Below are 20,010 nucleotides of genomic sequence, written 5' to 3' on the forward strand. Positions count from 1 at the left end.
TTAGCTTTATAATATTATAGTATAGCTGATACAGATTATATCATAATAATAAACTGCAGGTTAAACCAATTTGGCTTTAAAAAGTTGAAAAATTTGTTCAGTGACAGCCCACCTAAAAATATATATTGGCCTAATACCGCCCACTACTGAAAAAATACTGTCACCATGCCTGATGATGGTTAAAACCAAAGATGGACAATTTATACACATACACACACGAGCATTATTGGTATTTTTATATCGTTTATATCCAAAAAAGAATTTATTTAATCAAAATATTATTTTATTATAGTTTATAATTATATATAATATATCAATTAGTACATTAGACGTGTTATTGTCACCTAGGTGTATACTATACCAGTGCAGTGCATTACGTATACGACGAGCCGTGATTCTAATATACGTTTTTTATATTCAATTTATGAACGTTCGAACACGATGCACTGACCAATTTTTCGACTAACTGGTGTATGTGTTTATCGACGACACAAAAGTTTGCGAAAATCGTCAACCGATCCAAAGCGTAGGGATTCTGTAATCAATAATCATACAAACGTGGCGTTATTAAAATAATATACATGCAATATTATTAGTGCACTACTCCGCACATCTGAGCTTTAAATACCAATAGTAGGTATATAAAATAAAGAATTAATTATATATTGTTAAAACTAAAAAATATTTTGCCTCGGAGTTTGGAATAGGAAATTAAAATGTATGTTGTCATTCAAAAAAGTAAACAACTTATAAATAATTAAAAGAAAGAATAGGAAATTAATATTTTTTTTAAATATTATTATTTGATGGGTTTCGTCGATAAAACAACATTATTATGTATATCTAAACTCGAAATCCACAGAAACTGTTTTGCTTCAAAGTATGAAATATAAAATGTACCTAAGTATTTATCATAGTGTCATTCAAAAAAGTTGAAATCCTCAGAAACTGTTTTGCTTCAAAGTATGAAATATAAAATGTACCTAAGTAATTATCATAGTATCATTCAAAAAAGTAAAAAATATAGTTGTACCATACTCAGCCCTTGGTCAACGATCGACGGAGTTAAACAACAACGTGTGATAAACATTAATATCGGACAACGAGGAATCAAGTTACCTAATAAAAAAATATATTTTGAACTTTTAGATTCTGAGTGGAGTGAGGAAGCTAGTGGTTTTACAATGGTGTTTATTTTTATTTATTTTTATCCTGTATACGAAATGTCTACCAGAAGGAGTGCTTCGAATTCAATATATAGTATCTTATCTTTTAGTACCTAGATTGGATCAAGATAATACTTTAAAGAAGTTATTTTTTGATTTTCTCAATAGTAATATTTAATGTCACGGGAAAACCAGCTAAAAATGGGATTTTAATTTCTAACGCTTTTATTATCACCATAGAAACGAATAAAAAACAATAATATTCAAATATAAATTCATCTTAAAGGCTATAATAAATAATATCAAAATAAAATAATGATTATCCAGACTGACAAGCCGTCTCCGCTCAGAATCGTTTTTCTTATACAATGATATTATATCATTGAATTCAAGTTTAATACAATCCATTATACACTGACCTACTGTACAGCAGAGCGAAATTTGCTTACCCGATTTGTCGTTATTAAAACTGTTAAATAATAAATATATAATATTATATATTACGCGCATTTTGAGGGGTCACAAGTTAGGTCCAAGGGCGGTGTTATACGATAATAATAATAATAATAAATAATTATAACCATATATAAGGTTTATTATAATACGATTTCATAAAAGTATAATTGATAATCATAAATAAGACACCGGAAATACACGCAATATATGACAACTATTAAGAATAATATGGCTGACAACCGCGAACTCACGAAACTACCGTAGAATATTAAATTGCCTTGTATCCGGGATGACGGAGATATTAACATATTATATTATTACTCTGACATTAAAATAACATGTAAACGAGAACATAATTTACACACACGAACTGTATCACGTATGCCCTCGAGGTGTGAAACGTGTCCACAATGCCACAAATGACAATTCACAACAAGTAGGAGGTACCGTGTGATTATTTCATTGATCAACACTCGTTGTTTCAAAAACTAATGACTTAAATATTTTCATAATATTTTTTTACATAATTGTAAGTCGTTACAACACACCGTTTTTGGAAAAAATTGTATTTTTACTATTTTTTATCATTTTGTTTTTTCTTTAAGTTTTTACTTTTTTTAATGACATCATACCGCATAGTAACTATAGGTACAGGCTGTACATATCAGTCAGTACCGTCTGTAGAGTGTACCGATAGTCTTCTAACAATGTATTGACATCTACATTTCCGATAAACATTTAAGCTCGACAGCTGGTGTCATTAAGTCCTCAGGCACAACATTTGTGTAACAGCTTATAAAGATTAATTCAAAGTTTTCATTTTACGAAACAACGTCTAATAACAACTTATTACATTATGGTAGCAATATACGTACCCGTGGCAAAGAAAAGCAGCTCTCCGTGATTTTATTTAAAATACTTTTGTAACACGGGAACATATCTAACGAGAGTTCTAGATGATTGGGTTCGTAAAAGTCGCCGACTTTACTTATGATTTCCGGTCTAGCCTTCACTACCTTCGAATAAATTGTCCTAAGTGCTTTGTCGATGATCAACCTCATCTAAAACAATAATTCTTATATTAATATACTCGGATCGAGATTACCGAACACTGGTCCGCGCAATTCAACAAAACGGTTAATTATTATTTGAAATACTTCGTTGTTCAAATGTAATTCTGTTGACAAATGGTGCCTTTCCGAGACTGACAACTCATTGCCCGCCAATTCTTGTTGTACGGAATTTTCATACACGGTTCTACTGGACATTACTGTGTTCTAAGTTGAAGAAATGAGTGTAAATATAATGTGCTGCGTCATCGATATACAGTCAAGTCTCGATAACTCGAACCTCGCTAGCTCGAAAACCTCGATAACTCGAATTTTTTTTTGACCCTAGGAAATTCCTAAACACTCAATGTAATATTTGTTGCGATAAGTCAAATATAAAAATAGTTGAGCATAGATAACTCGAAGAGATTTCAAAATTCCAATAAATGGACCAATTTTAAAGGAGAAGGCCGAATTTTTTGGGACTAAACTCGGCCACAAACGATTTAAAGCTACCTAGTCGAGGTTGGTTAAGCAACTGGAAAACTAGGAATAACGTCGTTTTTTGTAAAATAAGTGGTGAAATCGCTTCAGTTGACCAATCGATATGTTCAGACTGGTTAGTAAAATACCTACCAATTATAAATCAATATTGTAGTTTATAAATACACAGATAATAATATTTCTAATAAAAGCAAATTAAATAAAAAAAGATAATTTCTAACTAGAATTTGTTCGTATTTTAAAAAAAATGTAAATCGAAAAATACATAAGTCGAATTAATTTTTATCTCCCTTGACATTCGGGTTATATCGAGACTCGACTGTTTATTATGTATTATATATTGTGATACCTTTGGCTTATTCGTTACGGTCATTACTGGTTCGGCCGAAGGATGTTTTTTACTGCGGTTCTTGTAACCTATGAACGAGGAGAGCGTTTCATGACCCGTTCTGAAATCACCGTACACCATGACGTTGCTTTCGGTGACGCTGGTTCTCGCCTCATTGAAGTCATAGAAAACGGTTCTCTTTTTCTTAGGCGATTCGGATACCAACTAAATGATGATTATAATTTAAATAAATATATCTGGGTAGGTGCTTGAAGTGATTAAACCCCCAAAAGTCATCCTAGCCCCTCCAAAAACTATTGAAAAATAATTTTAATATTTTAGATTTACAAATCTTGTGAATAGAAAATTGTTGCATGTAGTTATATTTAGAAAAAAATAATATTACTGAATATTTAAATATGATATAAACAATAATATTTTGACTGAAAAATATTTATTATTTTCCATGAACAGTTTGTGTGAATATAAATCACGGCTAACGACCACTCATCACATACTCTAAAAATAAATTAAAATCACATCACTAATTTTCGTGGTCATTGCGATCAGACTACTTATCGGAGTATTTGATCTTCTGGCTATCTAATGTAGAAATGTATATATGTTCTTTAAATGTTATCTTTTATGCATTTTTAATTAAATAATTATTTAGAATTTCTATGATTTTGAAATCTATTCACTAAAAATAAAACAAAAAACCATCTATGCATTACTATTGTTATGCACATGAATTAAAAATTACTCGATTATGTTAAGACATACCGCGTCCCAGTTTTCCATCCATGTGACGCTGAAAAAATCTCCAAGACATGTTTTGTATGGTCCAGATTGAGATCGACAGTAGCATCCAAACGAATTTTCCCTGGGTCCTGATGCAGTTACCGCCAAAACTAGTTTTAAAAACAAATTTATACTTTTAGTTGTACCTACATGATTACGGAAACTAATTGTTTAAACTCTAAATTACCAATTTTTATAAATTACAAAATTGGCTTGTATTAAATTTATAATTCAAGTTACCTTTTCATTTGAATATGATAGGTAGGTATAAATATTTAATTAAATTGTTAGTAGGTACCTAATCTATTGCTATACACGTTAAATGTGTCACGCGGTGACATATTTATTTTAGTGAGCCAGAATTTATAATATTTTGTATTTATAATAATATAAGTTATATTATAAAATGTGACCAGAGTTCTGATTATTGACCCAGAGCCACAGTGGTTATGTTTAAAACACGATGTTTTTAACAACTTGTCTAAAATCCAAATGAATTTTGTGTTTTTTTTTTACAACTTTATTTTTTTGTTTTTTTCAAAAATGTAAAAATACACCAACTCTGCCCAGAGCGTTCTCAGAAATTTTTTAGAGGAGGGATTAAATTCTATTATAGGTACATATTATAGGCTATAGCGATATAGGTTAGATTAGGTTATGTACATACGCAAGGGACTATATCACAAAGATATGACACATTAAAATGTAATTTCAATGTAATATTTTTAGAACTTAGATCTTTCTGATACGTATACAGAGTGAATCAACAAGCCTGGTGCTTACTCCCGTTATTTTCTTTAATTTATTCAAACTCTTATGATTTTTATAATTTTTATGTAAGTACCAAGTTACCAAGTTACCTGGTACCTATGCTTAAAGACTATACTTTCAGTTATTTAGATGTTTTATACCATTTACCAAAGGAGTATCCTGGTTGCGATACAAACTTTTTTTCAAATAATGACTTACCATTTTTTACTGTGAAATTTATGTGTCGTCCACCTTTTCTTTGTTTGAGGCCCGTGAACACATTTTAAGCATATACCTAGTATTTATATTTCAAAATATTTTTAATAATTTTATACACGTTTTTATAACGAATGCGGCCCGTGAGATTTAAAAATAAAATTATTATTTACCCATTGCTCACTGCCTAAAAAGGTTCAAAATTTAAACTACCTAGAAGTTTTTATAATTTATTAAAATATATAAACTATGAAATATGAATAATAGTTCTTAAAAATAGAGAAATAAAAATATAGAGAAAAATATAAAACAGGTGTAGTATTGGATTTATTATTTACTATACTCAGACATTTCAAGTTATAAAATATTGATAGATTAATATTAATAACTCAAAACATCAAATCATAGCCCCTATAATGGCCTATATCGTATAACACATTACTATGGACCTATATTACCTTTAATACACAAAGTTAAATAATATAAATTTTAAAAACTCGTTTAAATTTTGATTTAATCACAACAATTTTCAAAAAATTAATCTGATTAATCCACAAGAAAAAAATGATGATTCACATTTGAAAAAAAGTATGTATCACCACAAGACACTCCTGAAATGATATTGAAAATCTAAATAATTAGAAATATAGTTCTTAAGTATAATTGAAAGTTCCAAAAACAGAATAAGATTTAATAAATATTATAACATTTATAAGTAAAATAAGGATGGTGAGCATACTGGGTGAATCAAACTGTTTGCAATATTATAGTATTTACTGTTTAGTATATTAAATTACCTTTTACATATCCAGTTGGCAGTTATATTATATTACACTATGTCACTATATACCTACTATATTAAGATTTTGTTTGGATAAAAAATAAATAATAAACTTATACAAAATAACTAAAATAATATTGTTGAACTCATTTGGATCGTTTATGAGCAAAAAAAAAATATTACCAAAATTCTGAATCTCTGTACTTACCACCTGTGTTGTCACGGAGTATCCCATCAAACATAGAACCTGCCTTACACGCTTCAATGTACATCAACACCTATATCAACGGATATTTGAAAGCATCAATTACAATATAAAATTATAACAAATATTTTGATTTAAGGGGGAAAAAGTACCATTCTATAACGTGCAGATGCGTGCATAGTTTTGAGCGCGTCGTTCAGTTCATCAGCGTATAATAAATCGTCTGGGAAACCTAATATCCCTGTGGTACCGTGATCGACAAAATTAATGAATACTTTATCGTGCGGTCCTCTTTATTAAACAAACAATTCCATAAAAAATATTTATATGATACACATAAATTATAAATATGTGTACCTATACCAGATACCTAGTCTCTACGCCAACAAATAGAGGGGGAAGATTCACAATACACCCTGTCGTGTCGTGTTCTTATTCTTATACGATCATGTGTGTTCGTGCGGTGCGCATTATCTATTATATTATGTTTATACCAAAATGCAATACCAATGATAACCAAATTCATATATATTATATGAATATTGTACTTGAATTTTTAATTATCATCTTTGAAAACTCCAGGGAATATTCGATTTTGACCTACTAGATTCACTTTGCTCACCCACAAAAGATACTTAAGTTGAAAATCGAAACGGTCTTTCAACTACTTATCGCTACTAAACATCTTTATAAAATCAATACATTCATCGCTCCGTTAAGAATCTAAAACGGTTTAATACCTAATTATCTGTACATACCTATAATATATATATTTTATACGTTGATTGATACTGCATAAAAATTATCGTGAATCAGAAATTTTAACGAAAACACAGCATCAATACATGCCTAGTTTCTCTTAGAATCTTCTAAATTATAGTGTTTGTGTGAATTTATGCATAATCTTAATGTTTTTAGATGTCTGGATGACCGATTGACCAAATTACGAATTTGAAGTTCTAGAATCGCGATCATATTTTATTATTATAGAGCACAAATGACAAACTTCATATAGAAAGTAAATGACGAATGGCAAAATAATGTATATTTTACTATTGTAGTAATTTGTACTATTTTCGCAACGTGCTGTAATGATTAATATAAGAATGACGATTATTATTTTACGGCATTACGCTGTGTATGATTTTATATTTTTTATTTTCCTTCGAATGTAGCCATCACCAAATCATAAACAATTTATGTAAAACAAAAATAGTGTACCAACTTCTAACACCAAACACTAAACATAGGCCAATAAAAAAATTACGCCCGAGGATCATTACCAGTCTTCACTATCCCCCCCTTCCCTATATCCACCTCTGATAAGTTATTTGATATTTCCTCTGAACCCCTATAGAACAATAGAATATAGAACGATAATAATTTAGCTTCTCCAAAGATGTGTTTTTACACTAAACATCCTTTTAATTGAAAACGTTTACATATTATACGTACCCTTCAATTACTTTTCCAGTTCCAATGGACTGCATGGCTTTTTTGTCACCAGTGATAATCTTCAAGAAATTTGTGCTGTTTACATCCTAATTTTGGAGTAAAACGATAATTAGTTATTGAAACTGCTTTACATATATGTATATTAACTATGTGTCTATGTATTATAACCTATATATGGCAACAACTGTCAAGTAAAATAATAAAATTAAACCAATTAAAGCCAATTAATTTCTAAAAACGTTTTCTATGTACACTGTACAGTGTAACTTATATACCTTTTTAAAATACAAAAATATTTTATTTATTTAATTATATACCTATGTTTAGTCGCGGCTTACGCACCGACCCAGGGGCGGATTTACCCATAGGCCACCAAGGCACTGGCCTAGGGCGCAATTTTTTAGTTAATTTTTACTTTTTAGTTTTTCATAATTTCATAATTCTATTTACCTAAATTTATATTTTATATTAATTTTTTATCGTATACAACTTGCATGAAACTGGAGAATGGCTCACGTAGTCACGTTGCAGTAACGTTTTAATTTATAAGCTATAATGACCTTGCCGTTTGAGTTTAATCCTGCAACCAGCGCGTGCTGTGCTGCACCGCCACCGCTAGACATTCGACATCCACACTCGACGAGGCAGTTGCCTATGTTAATGCATGGGAGTGGGTAACGGGTGTGCGGCGTAAATACGTACAATATTGTGAATGGCGCATGCGCAAAACGCCAGCCAAGGCAGTCAAATATACTGCCTCAGGCCGCCGGGTACATTACTACATTGTATATAGCCGCTCTACTAGCTAAGTGGGGGACAGCTCGCATAGTGCTTAGTGGAATGACCCGCCTCACCCCGCACCCGGCACCACAATTTTATTAGAATACTGGAATTACTTCTGGAAATCAGGTGTTTTGATAAAGTAATTAATAATAATAATAATAAATATTGGGACGACGCTGGCACTGTCGCCCGTCTCCTGTATAGTGCATACTACATACTGCTCAGAAATTTGCTAATCGATTATGATTCTAGAGTATAATTTTGCTACAGATAAATCAAGTCGCAAAATGATGTTATTATTGTACAAGTGTACAAATGTACCTATGCAAAATTGTATTAATATTTATTTGTTTAGTTGGTATGTATAAATATAAAAATACCTAAATACAATTTTTACAGTTTTGTTTTAGTTCATGGAATATTACTCCCCCCCCCCCCCCCGTGGGAGCACACCAATGTATGGGGCGCTAGTTTTGTAATGCCTAGGGGCGGAAAAATGGTAAGTCGGCCTCTGCACCGACCGCAGGGACATACTACCAGCTCAAGTGTCGGTGACAGCAGATTGATAACCGGAATTCCGGACACATAAATTTATACCCAAAAAGGTAAATATCCATTATCGGCTTAATCAATAACGGAAACGCGATAGCCATAATCATGATAGCACTTTGTGTATTTGAAAAATCGAATGTCACAAATCCCACAACCTTCAAGGTTCGTTTATCGTATAAACTTCAGCTGCAGTCTTGCATTAATGGCCGAATAACGTGAAAAATATCTTACCATCCCCTTGTAGTCGATGACAACTCCTTTGTACACGTCCTTTCCGTTTGGTTGATTAATTATCATTCCTGGCGTGGGATTCCTGTAGTAAAAGTCCAATGAAAACGTAAATAAGCAACGGACACAATTATGGCAGTGAAAGACCAGTTGTGGGAGGAGGTGTTAAATATGAATTCCCCTTCTTTCGTGCATTATGTATGAATAATGCACTCCGACCATCCTTAATCAATTATGAGTAGGTTACGGAATTATATGTACCTACTAAAATGAACTAAATATTTGAATCAACACCCTAATTCAGCATGCGCTTATATACGAAGGTACTATCATAAAAATTCTATAAATATTATTCTAAATTAAATTGGTTTGCATCTATACCTACATTAAAATCAAATACGGTTATAGAAACTTTGGTCGTATAAAATCTAAACTTGGTACTACTATACCTAAAGGTAGCTAGGTCATAAGATCAGTATGCTATTTATAAGTAGATGTTATCAACAAGCAATTATTAAGAAGCCAAGTCTTATGCAATTAAAAATAAATACCTATAAAAACAATATTCGTGTTGTAAGTATAGGGTTCTGAAATGTCATGACATTTAAAAAAAAAAAAATATTTCATATTATTGAAAGATAAAAAATTTTAAAACTATACTAGAAAGTACAGTGAACACCTCTCCCAAGTTATGTGTTAATGAAAAATATTATAGAAATATTTCTTATGTGGCACATTATACAAGTTACATAATAATTATCTATTTTATACATAATATCTTCTTTATATCATGATCAGGAATTAAATATTGATAATCTCTACTCAGGTATGAAATCAGTATGACCATTGACCATCTATAAGTGATGATTTTATAAATATACCAAAAAAACACAAGGGTGAATGTTTCAAGTTTGAAATACTTCAAAGTAAACATTTCATGTGAAATATTTCATACTCACAACCCTATTAATATTGTTATAAGTGTTAATATTATATAAACGTGTACAGAAATATTCCTGGATTCAAATATATAGCTTACTTATCTATATTTGATAAGCTAATTAAACTATAGTTACAATTCTTATAGCAATAGTTATAAAAATATGAATACTTATTTCGAATTCACTCTAAATCTCATCATTGTCATTTTTTAATATGCCACCGATTTAAAATCAACAATAGACAAAAAATTAGTTTAATTCTTTGAACACGTGCTTATCTATATTATACTAGTCTTGAGATTGAATGACAACTTATTAAATATTATTAACTCTATAATATTATAATACGTATAATCTCAACTCTAAGTATGTCTATTGTCATATAATTAATAGATTTTTTTTATACGGCGAGTCTAACAAATTTTAAAATTTGAATATTTGATAATATAATATATATTAGGAATAGACCAAACTACTGATTATTCCTTATAAATTAGCTATGTTTAGATCTATGCAGTGTACAATACAATATTATACATAAATTAGTACTTATAATTTATATATTATATAGGTAGGTCCATATTATACTACTTATAAATTGAAATGTTAACCTTGGATTGTTTGCAATGTCATCCACCATCATCGTAATTATATTTTCTTTCGGTATGCCGTTTTCTCGAATTATTTGGTATGCATGGCATATGTCCGCCTAAGACAGTACATAATACATAATTGAATATAGGTATTCTACAATCTGCATACACGTAATTAGCTTTTTCATGGTTAAATGCATATATTCGATTTCTTAGTAAAATTGTATGAACTATTAAAGGTATCAACTAAAATATGTTCTAAAATTAAAAGCATATATATTTTGCCCATGTGTGCCTACCTACAACCTATGATAATACAAGACAAAAAAAACTAACACGTTGCTTCGTTGTGTGTCTGTATAACATAGGAGTCGAGTGTTATCGTCAATTGTCATATTGAGTACCTGCGTCTCAGTAATGGGTGTGTTAAAATTGAATTCAATGAAAATCATACCTACTGTATATGAAAAATGATTTTGAGATAAGAAGACGATCGTTGTAAAATATTTTCAAACTTGGGGGGAGGGACAACGCCCCTCTCGAACTTCCCGGCGTGGAGTATAAAATACAAATTATCATGTGTTATTAACAATAACATAATTTGCTCAAAAATAAAACGTCAAACCAATAACACACATAGGAATCCTTGAAACCAATGAATGTATCCCTCCGCTTAGAATGTAAAATAGATGATTATAATATAGGTATTCATATTATATTAAATGATGATTCTATCAATCAATGATAACTATTTACTCTTCATTGTATGACCTGATGTCTGTAATTGTTCCATCCATCCGAACCGGCTACCAAAACCACCCATTTCTTCCCTCCGAAAAAACTATTTACGGTCTCCGAATCGATCCATGGTTTCCTGTATGGCACATGTATAGCAGCTGATCCAATTGCAAATAATGTTAGTGATACAAAACTAAAAACTCCTGTAATAACAAAAACGGTACACAAATATATTATGATTAATAGCATTTGAACTGCATGCCATATCTTAATAGCATGTCATCATATTGCATCCTATCTCTTAAAATGTCCTGTCCAAGTTGCATTACTCATAGATAAAAATAACTAAAGGTAAAATAAGTACATATCATAGATTTATTTCCTATATTTAATCCTCTTTGTTTCTACATCATTCTAAAAAAAATTTGAAAATGTCGTAACAGTCAATTTATAGGTTTATTTTTTCTAAAAATTAAATAGAATTAACTAATTAATTATTTAACAATTTTTATTAAGTATTATAACATGTTTACCAATTTTTTTTTAACAACCATAATAAGTTTTTTTAGTTTATTATTTAATAGTACCTACTAACAACGATATGAAAAATTTGTAATTTTAGATTCTGAGCAGAGCAAAAGAATATATTGTATTTACTATGATGTCTGTCATCACCCATCAACATTTTGGGTAGGTAGTAAAAAATAAAAATGCTCCAATTTTTGAGATTAGCATCATTTCTGATACAAAACTGAATCTAGTTGGTACTTTTGAGAAGTCAAAATTGAAAATTCCTTAGAAAACATCGAGAAAAACAAAAAAATGGTAATTTTTACGCAAAACCAATTTTTGAAAAAATCGATTTAATTTTAACGGTGTAACTAAAAACTTATATAATACTGTAGACAATTAAAATGTTCACTAAATAGTAAATATTTATATTAGCATTTTCCATGAATAATAATATTTTTGAAATATTTTAACTCTAAGGTCTTGAGGAATTTTTAGAATTTTTAGAATCTTTTTAAAATTATTCCATATAAAAACGTGGTCACATAGTAAAAAAGCATGTATGGAATGATTTTTTTTATATTCATTTAAACTTTAAAGTTAAAATGTTGGCAAACTATTTTCAAACTTGTAGGGGGCATATACTCCAGGTTTTTTTTTATTATATTATATTATTATTTATATATTTTTTATATTCATTTAAAGTTGAAATGTTGGCAAGATTCATCAAAATTTCGAAAATTTTCTAACTATTTTTCAGATAAAAATGCATAAAAGTTTCCCTTTTCATAGCTTACATTAGAGAGCTAAGTAGAAGATTCCCCTCAATTTTTTCTACCTTAAATAAAAAATAAATTTTCTTGAGAATAACATTAGTTTTTTATGAGCGTTTTTACGATATTTAATATTCAAAATTACCGAAATCCCATTTATCGATTTTTTTTATTTTTTGTTGTATTTCCAAAATAATTAATAGTAAACTCTTGAAATGTTTACCAAATATTTATATTAGCTTTCCATTACCTAATGGTAAAATTTTTAAACTATTTAAACTATTATTGGGCCATTTATAGCCATGACATTTTTTTCAAATTGTGTAAAGTATTTTTCAGTTAGACATTCATAAAAGTTTTTCATATCATAGCTAACTTTAGGCACATTAATAAAAGGTTCTCAATAATTTTTCCAACTCTACCAAAAAAAAAAGTCCACAGGAAAGTTACGATAATTATAGCCATGAGATATTTTCGTTTTTTATTAATTTTTTTTAACTATTAAATTCGTATCAACGCTTGACTGACACAATGTCTCCGTAATTTTTCGTATACAATGATTTATCATTGAATTCAAATATAACACATCCATTACAATTAACAACGACATGTTTGACAACTACTGTACAGCAGAGTGGTACCCACTTTTCCACTTTTTCTTGAATTGAATTGAAAAATGTATCAATGAATTAAATTTCTTATTTATTATATTAGACAAAGTTAAAGTAAAATTTCCCTTCCCAATTTAGTTTGACTAGCAACTTGACATTTTATATTCTAAGTGGAGCCATGAATGTTTTGTTTTTACAATGATGTGTTATTTTTTTGTGTCTATTAATTATTATCACCGGGAATATTAAGAATGCTTTAATTTTCAACTATGAAGACAGTTTCTTGTAGAAAATTATATCATGTACTATCATAACCTATACTTTAATTAAAATTCAAAAATCTTAGTACTTTAAAAATTATAAGAAAATCAAAAACCGGATTTTTTTCCGTAAACCATTAATTTACCAAACAATTATGTATTTTTTATTAGAATTTAAAAATAAATTACAGTAGAAACTTGAATGTTTTGTCCTATTTATAGACATTTGAAATTTAAAAAAATTATATGTATTCTAAAATGTTTGTTATTATTGAGTAAAAAACTTGTATTTTAATATATTAGAGGGTTTCTCACACATTTTTCTTACCTTAATTAAAAATTTTGAAAATCTATGTGGTCAAGTTCAATTATAATCATTTAAAGTTTTAATTTTAACAAAATCAAAATAACGAAAGTATGTATGGTATTATATTGTTATTAAAAATTCCTAAAAATTAAATACTAAATTCGTCATACGTTTTTTTTACTGAGGATTGAAAAAAATGTAGCATTAACCAATATAAATTATTAATGAGCGATTGAAGTTCAAATTTTGACGACATTGGATTTTTAAACAATTTATTTATTATTTTGTTATTATTTAATATCGTAGGTAAAACCTTGAAATATTATACTATTTCTTCAATTATAATTTTTACATGCAATGAAATTCTTAAAATATTTAGTATTATAATTTTAAGTTATTTATAAGCATTTGAAATATTCAAATTTTTAGTTGTTTTTTTATACTTAAAAGTTAATAAAAAATATTTTGATTAAAAAGTTTAAATTGTAATACAAGGATTCTCATAAGTTATTCTTACATAAACATTAAAATTTCAAAATACATATTATGATTAGTTTTATTAATTTAAATTTCAAGTTAAAATGTTGACCAAATTGGATATTTAAACGAATAGGTATTAATTATTTATGTTTTTTTACCGTACCTACCTAATTTAAAATAATTTTATTCGTAGAGACTTGAAACGTTTTACCATAACCTACAAATATTATTATTTTTTATATACAATGACGTTTTCTAAACATTTATATTCATTTTAAGATCTAAATTGACTCATCCAGAAGGTGCACTTGACAACTACTTTATAACAGAGCCACTCCCGTGTGTACTGTGTAGATATTAGATACTCAAAATAAAATTAAAATTATGATACCTATACCTAAGTGAACGATAAAAATATATTTAATTTTTATAAACACTGAGAACACCTACTCATCATGATATAATGACAATACGGCCAGTGATTTGGAAGAAAAAAAGTAATTCAATTAGACATAAAAATGATTGGTTTTTAAGCAATAACACGTCTTTCCATTTTTGCAAGCTAATGAAAATAAATTATACATATTTCTTTCAGGACAAATATATTTTTATATATGGCTAAAATTTAGTTTTTTAATTATTATACTGTTGTCCTCGCCAAATGGGTTTTAACAAACACAAACCATTTATGAACTTGTGGCTGCAACCTTTCAAACAAAACTAACGATCAACATTACTTAAATCTGTCTTTAATCAGTCCATACAAGAGCATTGATAAATTAACTTCGACACTTGTAATTATTATTATTATCATTGTCGCGTTATAGTAAGCATGTGCCGGATTAAAGGTTTGGTCAACCCATCACGCCCTCCCATTACGTGACAGGCGGTAAGACAGTATTTTTCTCAGATGAAAACCAGACCAACTCTGTATTATCGTGGCCGTCAGCTAAAATAAATATAAACAGAAATAATACATATATAATTTAATTACAACTTGTGCACTGTCACATTGTGTCAGAGCGCGTCGGCCCGCTCATGCATTACCAGCTATTATATAAATTTAAAGATGTGATGAGCTCGGATAAAAGTAAATTTACATTAATTTTACAGAGGTTTTCTTTACCATTGTCAAAACCGAGTGACCCCTCATTTTTAATATTTTTACGTATTTTGTAGTAACTATTAATTAATGTATTATTTAGGCCTTAGGTAGTTTTACTTTACGACTACCTAGTTAGAATATAATATATATGCATATCGATAGGTTATAATATAATATCATAACCAAGGCTCGGAACTTTATGCGCTAAACAGTACTCAAATATGCGCTTACATATGGGTTAAAAAACATCGTAATATGTAGTAAAAAATTGGAATGTATGCAGAAATATGCAATTTATTGAATAAAATATATGCATATAACATACATGTGGGAGCTTTTCAAAAAAAAATTGGTGACACTTGATACAATTTTATCAATAGTCGTTTTGGAGTATAAAGGACCAGGCGCGCTGTTTAGGGGGGTGAATAGGGGCCATGTCACCCCTAGATATCATAAACTACCTATAAATAATAATTTCTTTTAAAAATCTGTATAGAAGTTCAGAGTGTTCAATGTTTATAAGCTATAATCACGGCCTACAAATTGTACTATTGGATGTATGCGTTTTTCTCTCTGTATAGGCCTAAGTGTGTAAATAGTTGAAAGTAAAATGTTTGGACCAAAAGGATATAGCCCCCCCCCCCCCTCACCCCCTGGAAGACAAATCAAATTCATTAGGTACTAAAAAGGTAATTTATAACATGTAGCCATCTACAGGTACTGTGCTAAATATAGACTAATTAAAACAATGAGTGCTCGTTATTTTACTTAGTATACTTACTTATTTCCATTTTCCACGGTTTGAATTTTAAAATATACTTAGGTAGGTAGATAATACTTGTTTATTTAATATAATTTTTATATTTTACTAGCTGCCCGACCTTCCTCAGGAAGAAATTATTTTTTTATAATTTAATTTAAATACATACGACTATTTTTTGGTTATACAAATAATATAATATAATTACATATTGCAGTTATTGCTAATTTCTGAAAATTATATATCCTACATTTTTAATTCAACCACTGGAGTGGTAAATTTTATTCTTTTTATTATAGAATAGAGATAAGGTACCTAGAAAAATATGTATCAATAAATTATTTGTTCAATTAATAATATATATTTCAAATAGAAAAATGCAAGTACAAACAAATAAATAAATAACAATAATAACAATAATAAATAAACAAACAAAAGGTTTCCTTCGTCTCCAAAATCAAGTTAGATTCTTATATATATAGATTATTGTTTTGTATTCATGAATTATATTTATTCAAAAGATAAAAATGGATGTATGTTGGTAATTAACTTAGGTATATTATTTTATACACATTTAATAGCTTATTTTATGAATCATTTTTGGTTCAGAATGAAGTGAGTAGTTTTAGTTTTTTCTATCAACAATCATTTTAAGAATAGGTTAGGTTTAGGTATAGTAAAAATGGGGAAAAAAATATTGATAATACAATACATTTGTAGGTAAATGCGTACATTCAGTGATTGTACATAATATTAAATAAAGTTAATTAATAAACGTTCATGTAGAATATAAATTGAACATGTTTGATGTATCATACTTTATCTGTAGATAGTGAAAATGTATAAAAAAAATTACAGCTAAAAATGTTTAACATATATTTACCGAATATTGTACGTACATCTTCCAAAATGTATTTACTGAAGAATTTCACATCTCTAAATACAATATAGGGCTAACATTTATACTGTGTAGTGTGTTATGGGAACGAATAATAGCGGTTGAAAAGTATATCAATAAGTGTTAATCGTCAATGTGTTATCCTATACTTACTTATAATAAATGTATAGTCACTTTACACGCATAACACCCGGCGTCAAGGACTCGGGGGTCGAATTTAATCCTACGCGTAATACATGTGCGTAACTGCGTCTTAATTGTGAGATTTTTATTTTTACTATATTGACTATACATAAAAATATATACATGACCTTTATCTAAACATAGGCGGAACTAGGGTCAATTTTTTTTTCAAGGGGGGTGTGGGGGGGGGGGGGGCTAGAATTGTACAAATAGCACAGGGCCGCAGGGGCTTCACCCCCGCACCACCAACTGATGAACCGGATGGCTAGGTACTGACAATACATAAATAAATTCATATGGTATTAAAATATTTTTATATTTAAATTAATTTAATATTCAATATTAAATCAATACTAATTATCTATTAGCTACACCAATCCCTGATAGCATTTTGTAATGATAATATTATACTAATATTATAATCACGAATAATATTATTATGATGTAGTAATAATGTTTTTAGTCAACCATTTGCTAATTTAAATTTGTCAATAATTATTTTTGTCTCCAAACTATTTGTTACACCTCTTTCAATATTTATTAGGTATTGTTAAATTTGAAAATCGATCTTATTTCATCGTGGTTCTATGCCAAGTTTTTAATCTTCGCATTGATTAAAACGAACGTTCGCGGGTTGCCGAACTAACAGGTATTGTGAACGCTGCCTGTAGCAATTTATAATTTATATAGATTTGAGTACACATCTTCAGTGACTACTTGTTTAATATCATTGATATCAAAATTCTCTTTAACTTTAATCGGGAAATTTTTGGCAACAAGAATCTCTGAATTCTAATGTAATAAACACAATGCGTTTAACTCATGTATATTTTGTATATGGAATGTGCAACATTGATAATAACTGAAATAATTATAATATTTAAATTTGAGGTTTTAGACGAATTGGAGGTTTTTTTCATTTGAAAAATATGTTTTAATTTCTATAACGAATAAAAAATTTTTAATTCATAGTTTAATTTTTAAATTATATTTGTGTCTTTTATGTGGAAGCTGAATAAATATTTTAGGGGGCTAAGCCCCCCTGGCCCCCACCTAATTGGGCCTATGTATGTAAACTCTACACTGCTTAGGATTGCACATGGATAACAGGTAGGTATATATTGTCTATTTGCATTTGTGCGGCTTTAGGTTCTTAAAATCCTCGGTAAAACTTACCCATGTCGCCGTCGTAGTCGTAGTCGTAGTCGTCGTGATTACTCGATGTCTAATAATATTATCGTAAACTATATGAATTATAATAATGATATTATATTGTTGGTTACAAAATATGTGGTCTCTTGCTCCGATTGCGGCGGTGCGGGATTAAACTAAGTAACAACCGGTGACATATTGTGGTATAAACAGTATAATAATAATTACAATACACCTCTTATACATTGGCAATGTCGTCGCCGGTTGTGTGGGCGCACCTATATACATACGTATGTACAATAATTAATAATACGTATATAAATAAATGTAATTATCTTGTGTGAGTATACAGATAATAATGCGTATAGCATAGGTAATAATATATTATATTGTATAGCTGTTGTAGGTCGGCCGAAGAGCGTTTCACAATATTATAATAATAGGTATATAATCATGTTATTATATTAATGTTGTTATTTGATTGTCGATGAAGACGGTAAGTGACAAAAACCACCAGTCGAGTGTCGAGTACGTCTCAGTACGCGATAAGTCCACGTGACAACAAGTATATTTGCTTAGTGCCTACTGTAAAAGTATATGGTGTATCATGTACCTGCTCGGGTAATTGAATGAGTTGGTACCTATAAAATGTCCAAGAGTAATTTATTATTTTATTTTAAAAATACCTAACAAAATATATAGGTGGGTACCTAATATTATATACCTATTTTATATTTTTATATCATTGTAAGTAGTTATATGAAATATTGGAGTACCTATAGTTAATATTATATATAATATAACGAGATATATTTAGGTACTCAAAAAACCCATGTTTCAAACTGATAGACCATTAACGCTCAGAATCGTTTTTCTTATACAATGATTTAATATTATTGATTTAAATTTTCAAATAATTATTTTATATATCTTTAAATAAAACGTTGAGTAAGGTTCAAAATATAAATCATTTTTCAATATTGTGTTGTTTTTTTATGACGTAGGTACCTACTAATGGCTACCAAAGGTGGCATTAACTAGTTCAAAAGTTAAAGTTAAGTTAAAAAGTTAATTTTTTTTTAACTTTTTAACTTAACTAATTAGTTTATTTTCTAATCAACTTATGAACTTAACTAGTTTAATTTACAGTTGAAATAACTAAGCTTTTCTCAGTTGATTTTAAAAAAATCCATGAAGTTGAAAACATTTTGAAATTGTTCGTTTATACGTAAATATAAAAATAATCCAATAGAAAAACACAAACATTTTCTTGATAACATAATTTTGTGTATATTAATATATTTCATTAAGTTGTAAATTATATATTATGTGAGTTGCAATTATAAATGTTTAAAGTAAAATTAATAATTTTAAATTACAAATTGACAATTGTTATGTTTTAATGTTATATGACATATAATATAT

The 20,010-nt window shown here is 28.8% G+C and overlaps 2 protein-coding genes across 3 annotated transcripts in view; both read right to left on the reverse strand.

Moving 5' to 3' along the window:
- LOC100159991 (legumain) overlaps positions 1–20,010 on the reverse strand; it is a 521,349-nt gene that overhangs the window by 83,376 nt on the left and 417,963 nt on the right. The gene's annotated exons all lie outside the window — the stretch shown is intronic.
- On the reverse strand, positions 266–18,854 carry LOC100162169 (legumain). Its single transcript, XM_001943906.5, has 12 exons — positions 18,610–18,854; positions 11,580–11,749; positions 10,827–10,924; positions 9,278–9,359; positions 7,712–7,797; positions 6,409–6,547; positions 6,260–6,329; positions 4,287–4,414; positions 3,525–3,728; positions 2,780–2,899; positions 2,498–2,683; positions 266–535 (listed from the first exon to the last, which is right to left on the reverse strand). The coding sequence occupies exons 1-12, from the start codon at positions 18,611–18,613 to the stop codon at positions 398–400; spliced, it is 1,425 nt and encodes a 474-aa protein (XP_001943941.2). The 5' UTR covers positions 18,614–18,854; the 3' UTR covers positions 266–397.

Source organism: Acyrthosiphon pisum, chromosome X, assembly GCF_005508785.2.
Source record: "Acyrthosiphon pisum isolate AL4f chromosome X, pea_aphid_22Mar2018_4r6ur, whole genome shotgun sequence".
NCBI classification, from domain to species: Eukaryota; Metazoa; Arthropoda; class Insecta; order Hemiptera; family Aphididae; genus Acyrthosiphon; species Acyrthosiphon pisum.

What these genes read in the sequence shown, in the direction of transcription:
- LOC100162169 (XM_001943906.5), bottom strand. An exon ending in GGAACAATTACAGACATCAG is followed by an intron (nt 10,925 to 11,579) that starts GTCATACAATGA and finishes GTACTGTCTTAG; the next exon opens with GCGGACATATGCCATGCATA. An exon ending in CATCTGCACGTTATAGAATG is followed by an intron (nt 6,330 to 6,408) that starts GTACTTTTTCCC and finishes CCGTTGATATAG; the next exon opens with GTGTTGATGTACATTGAAGC.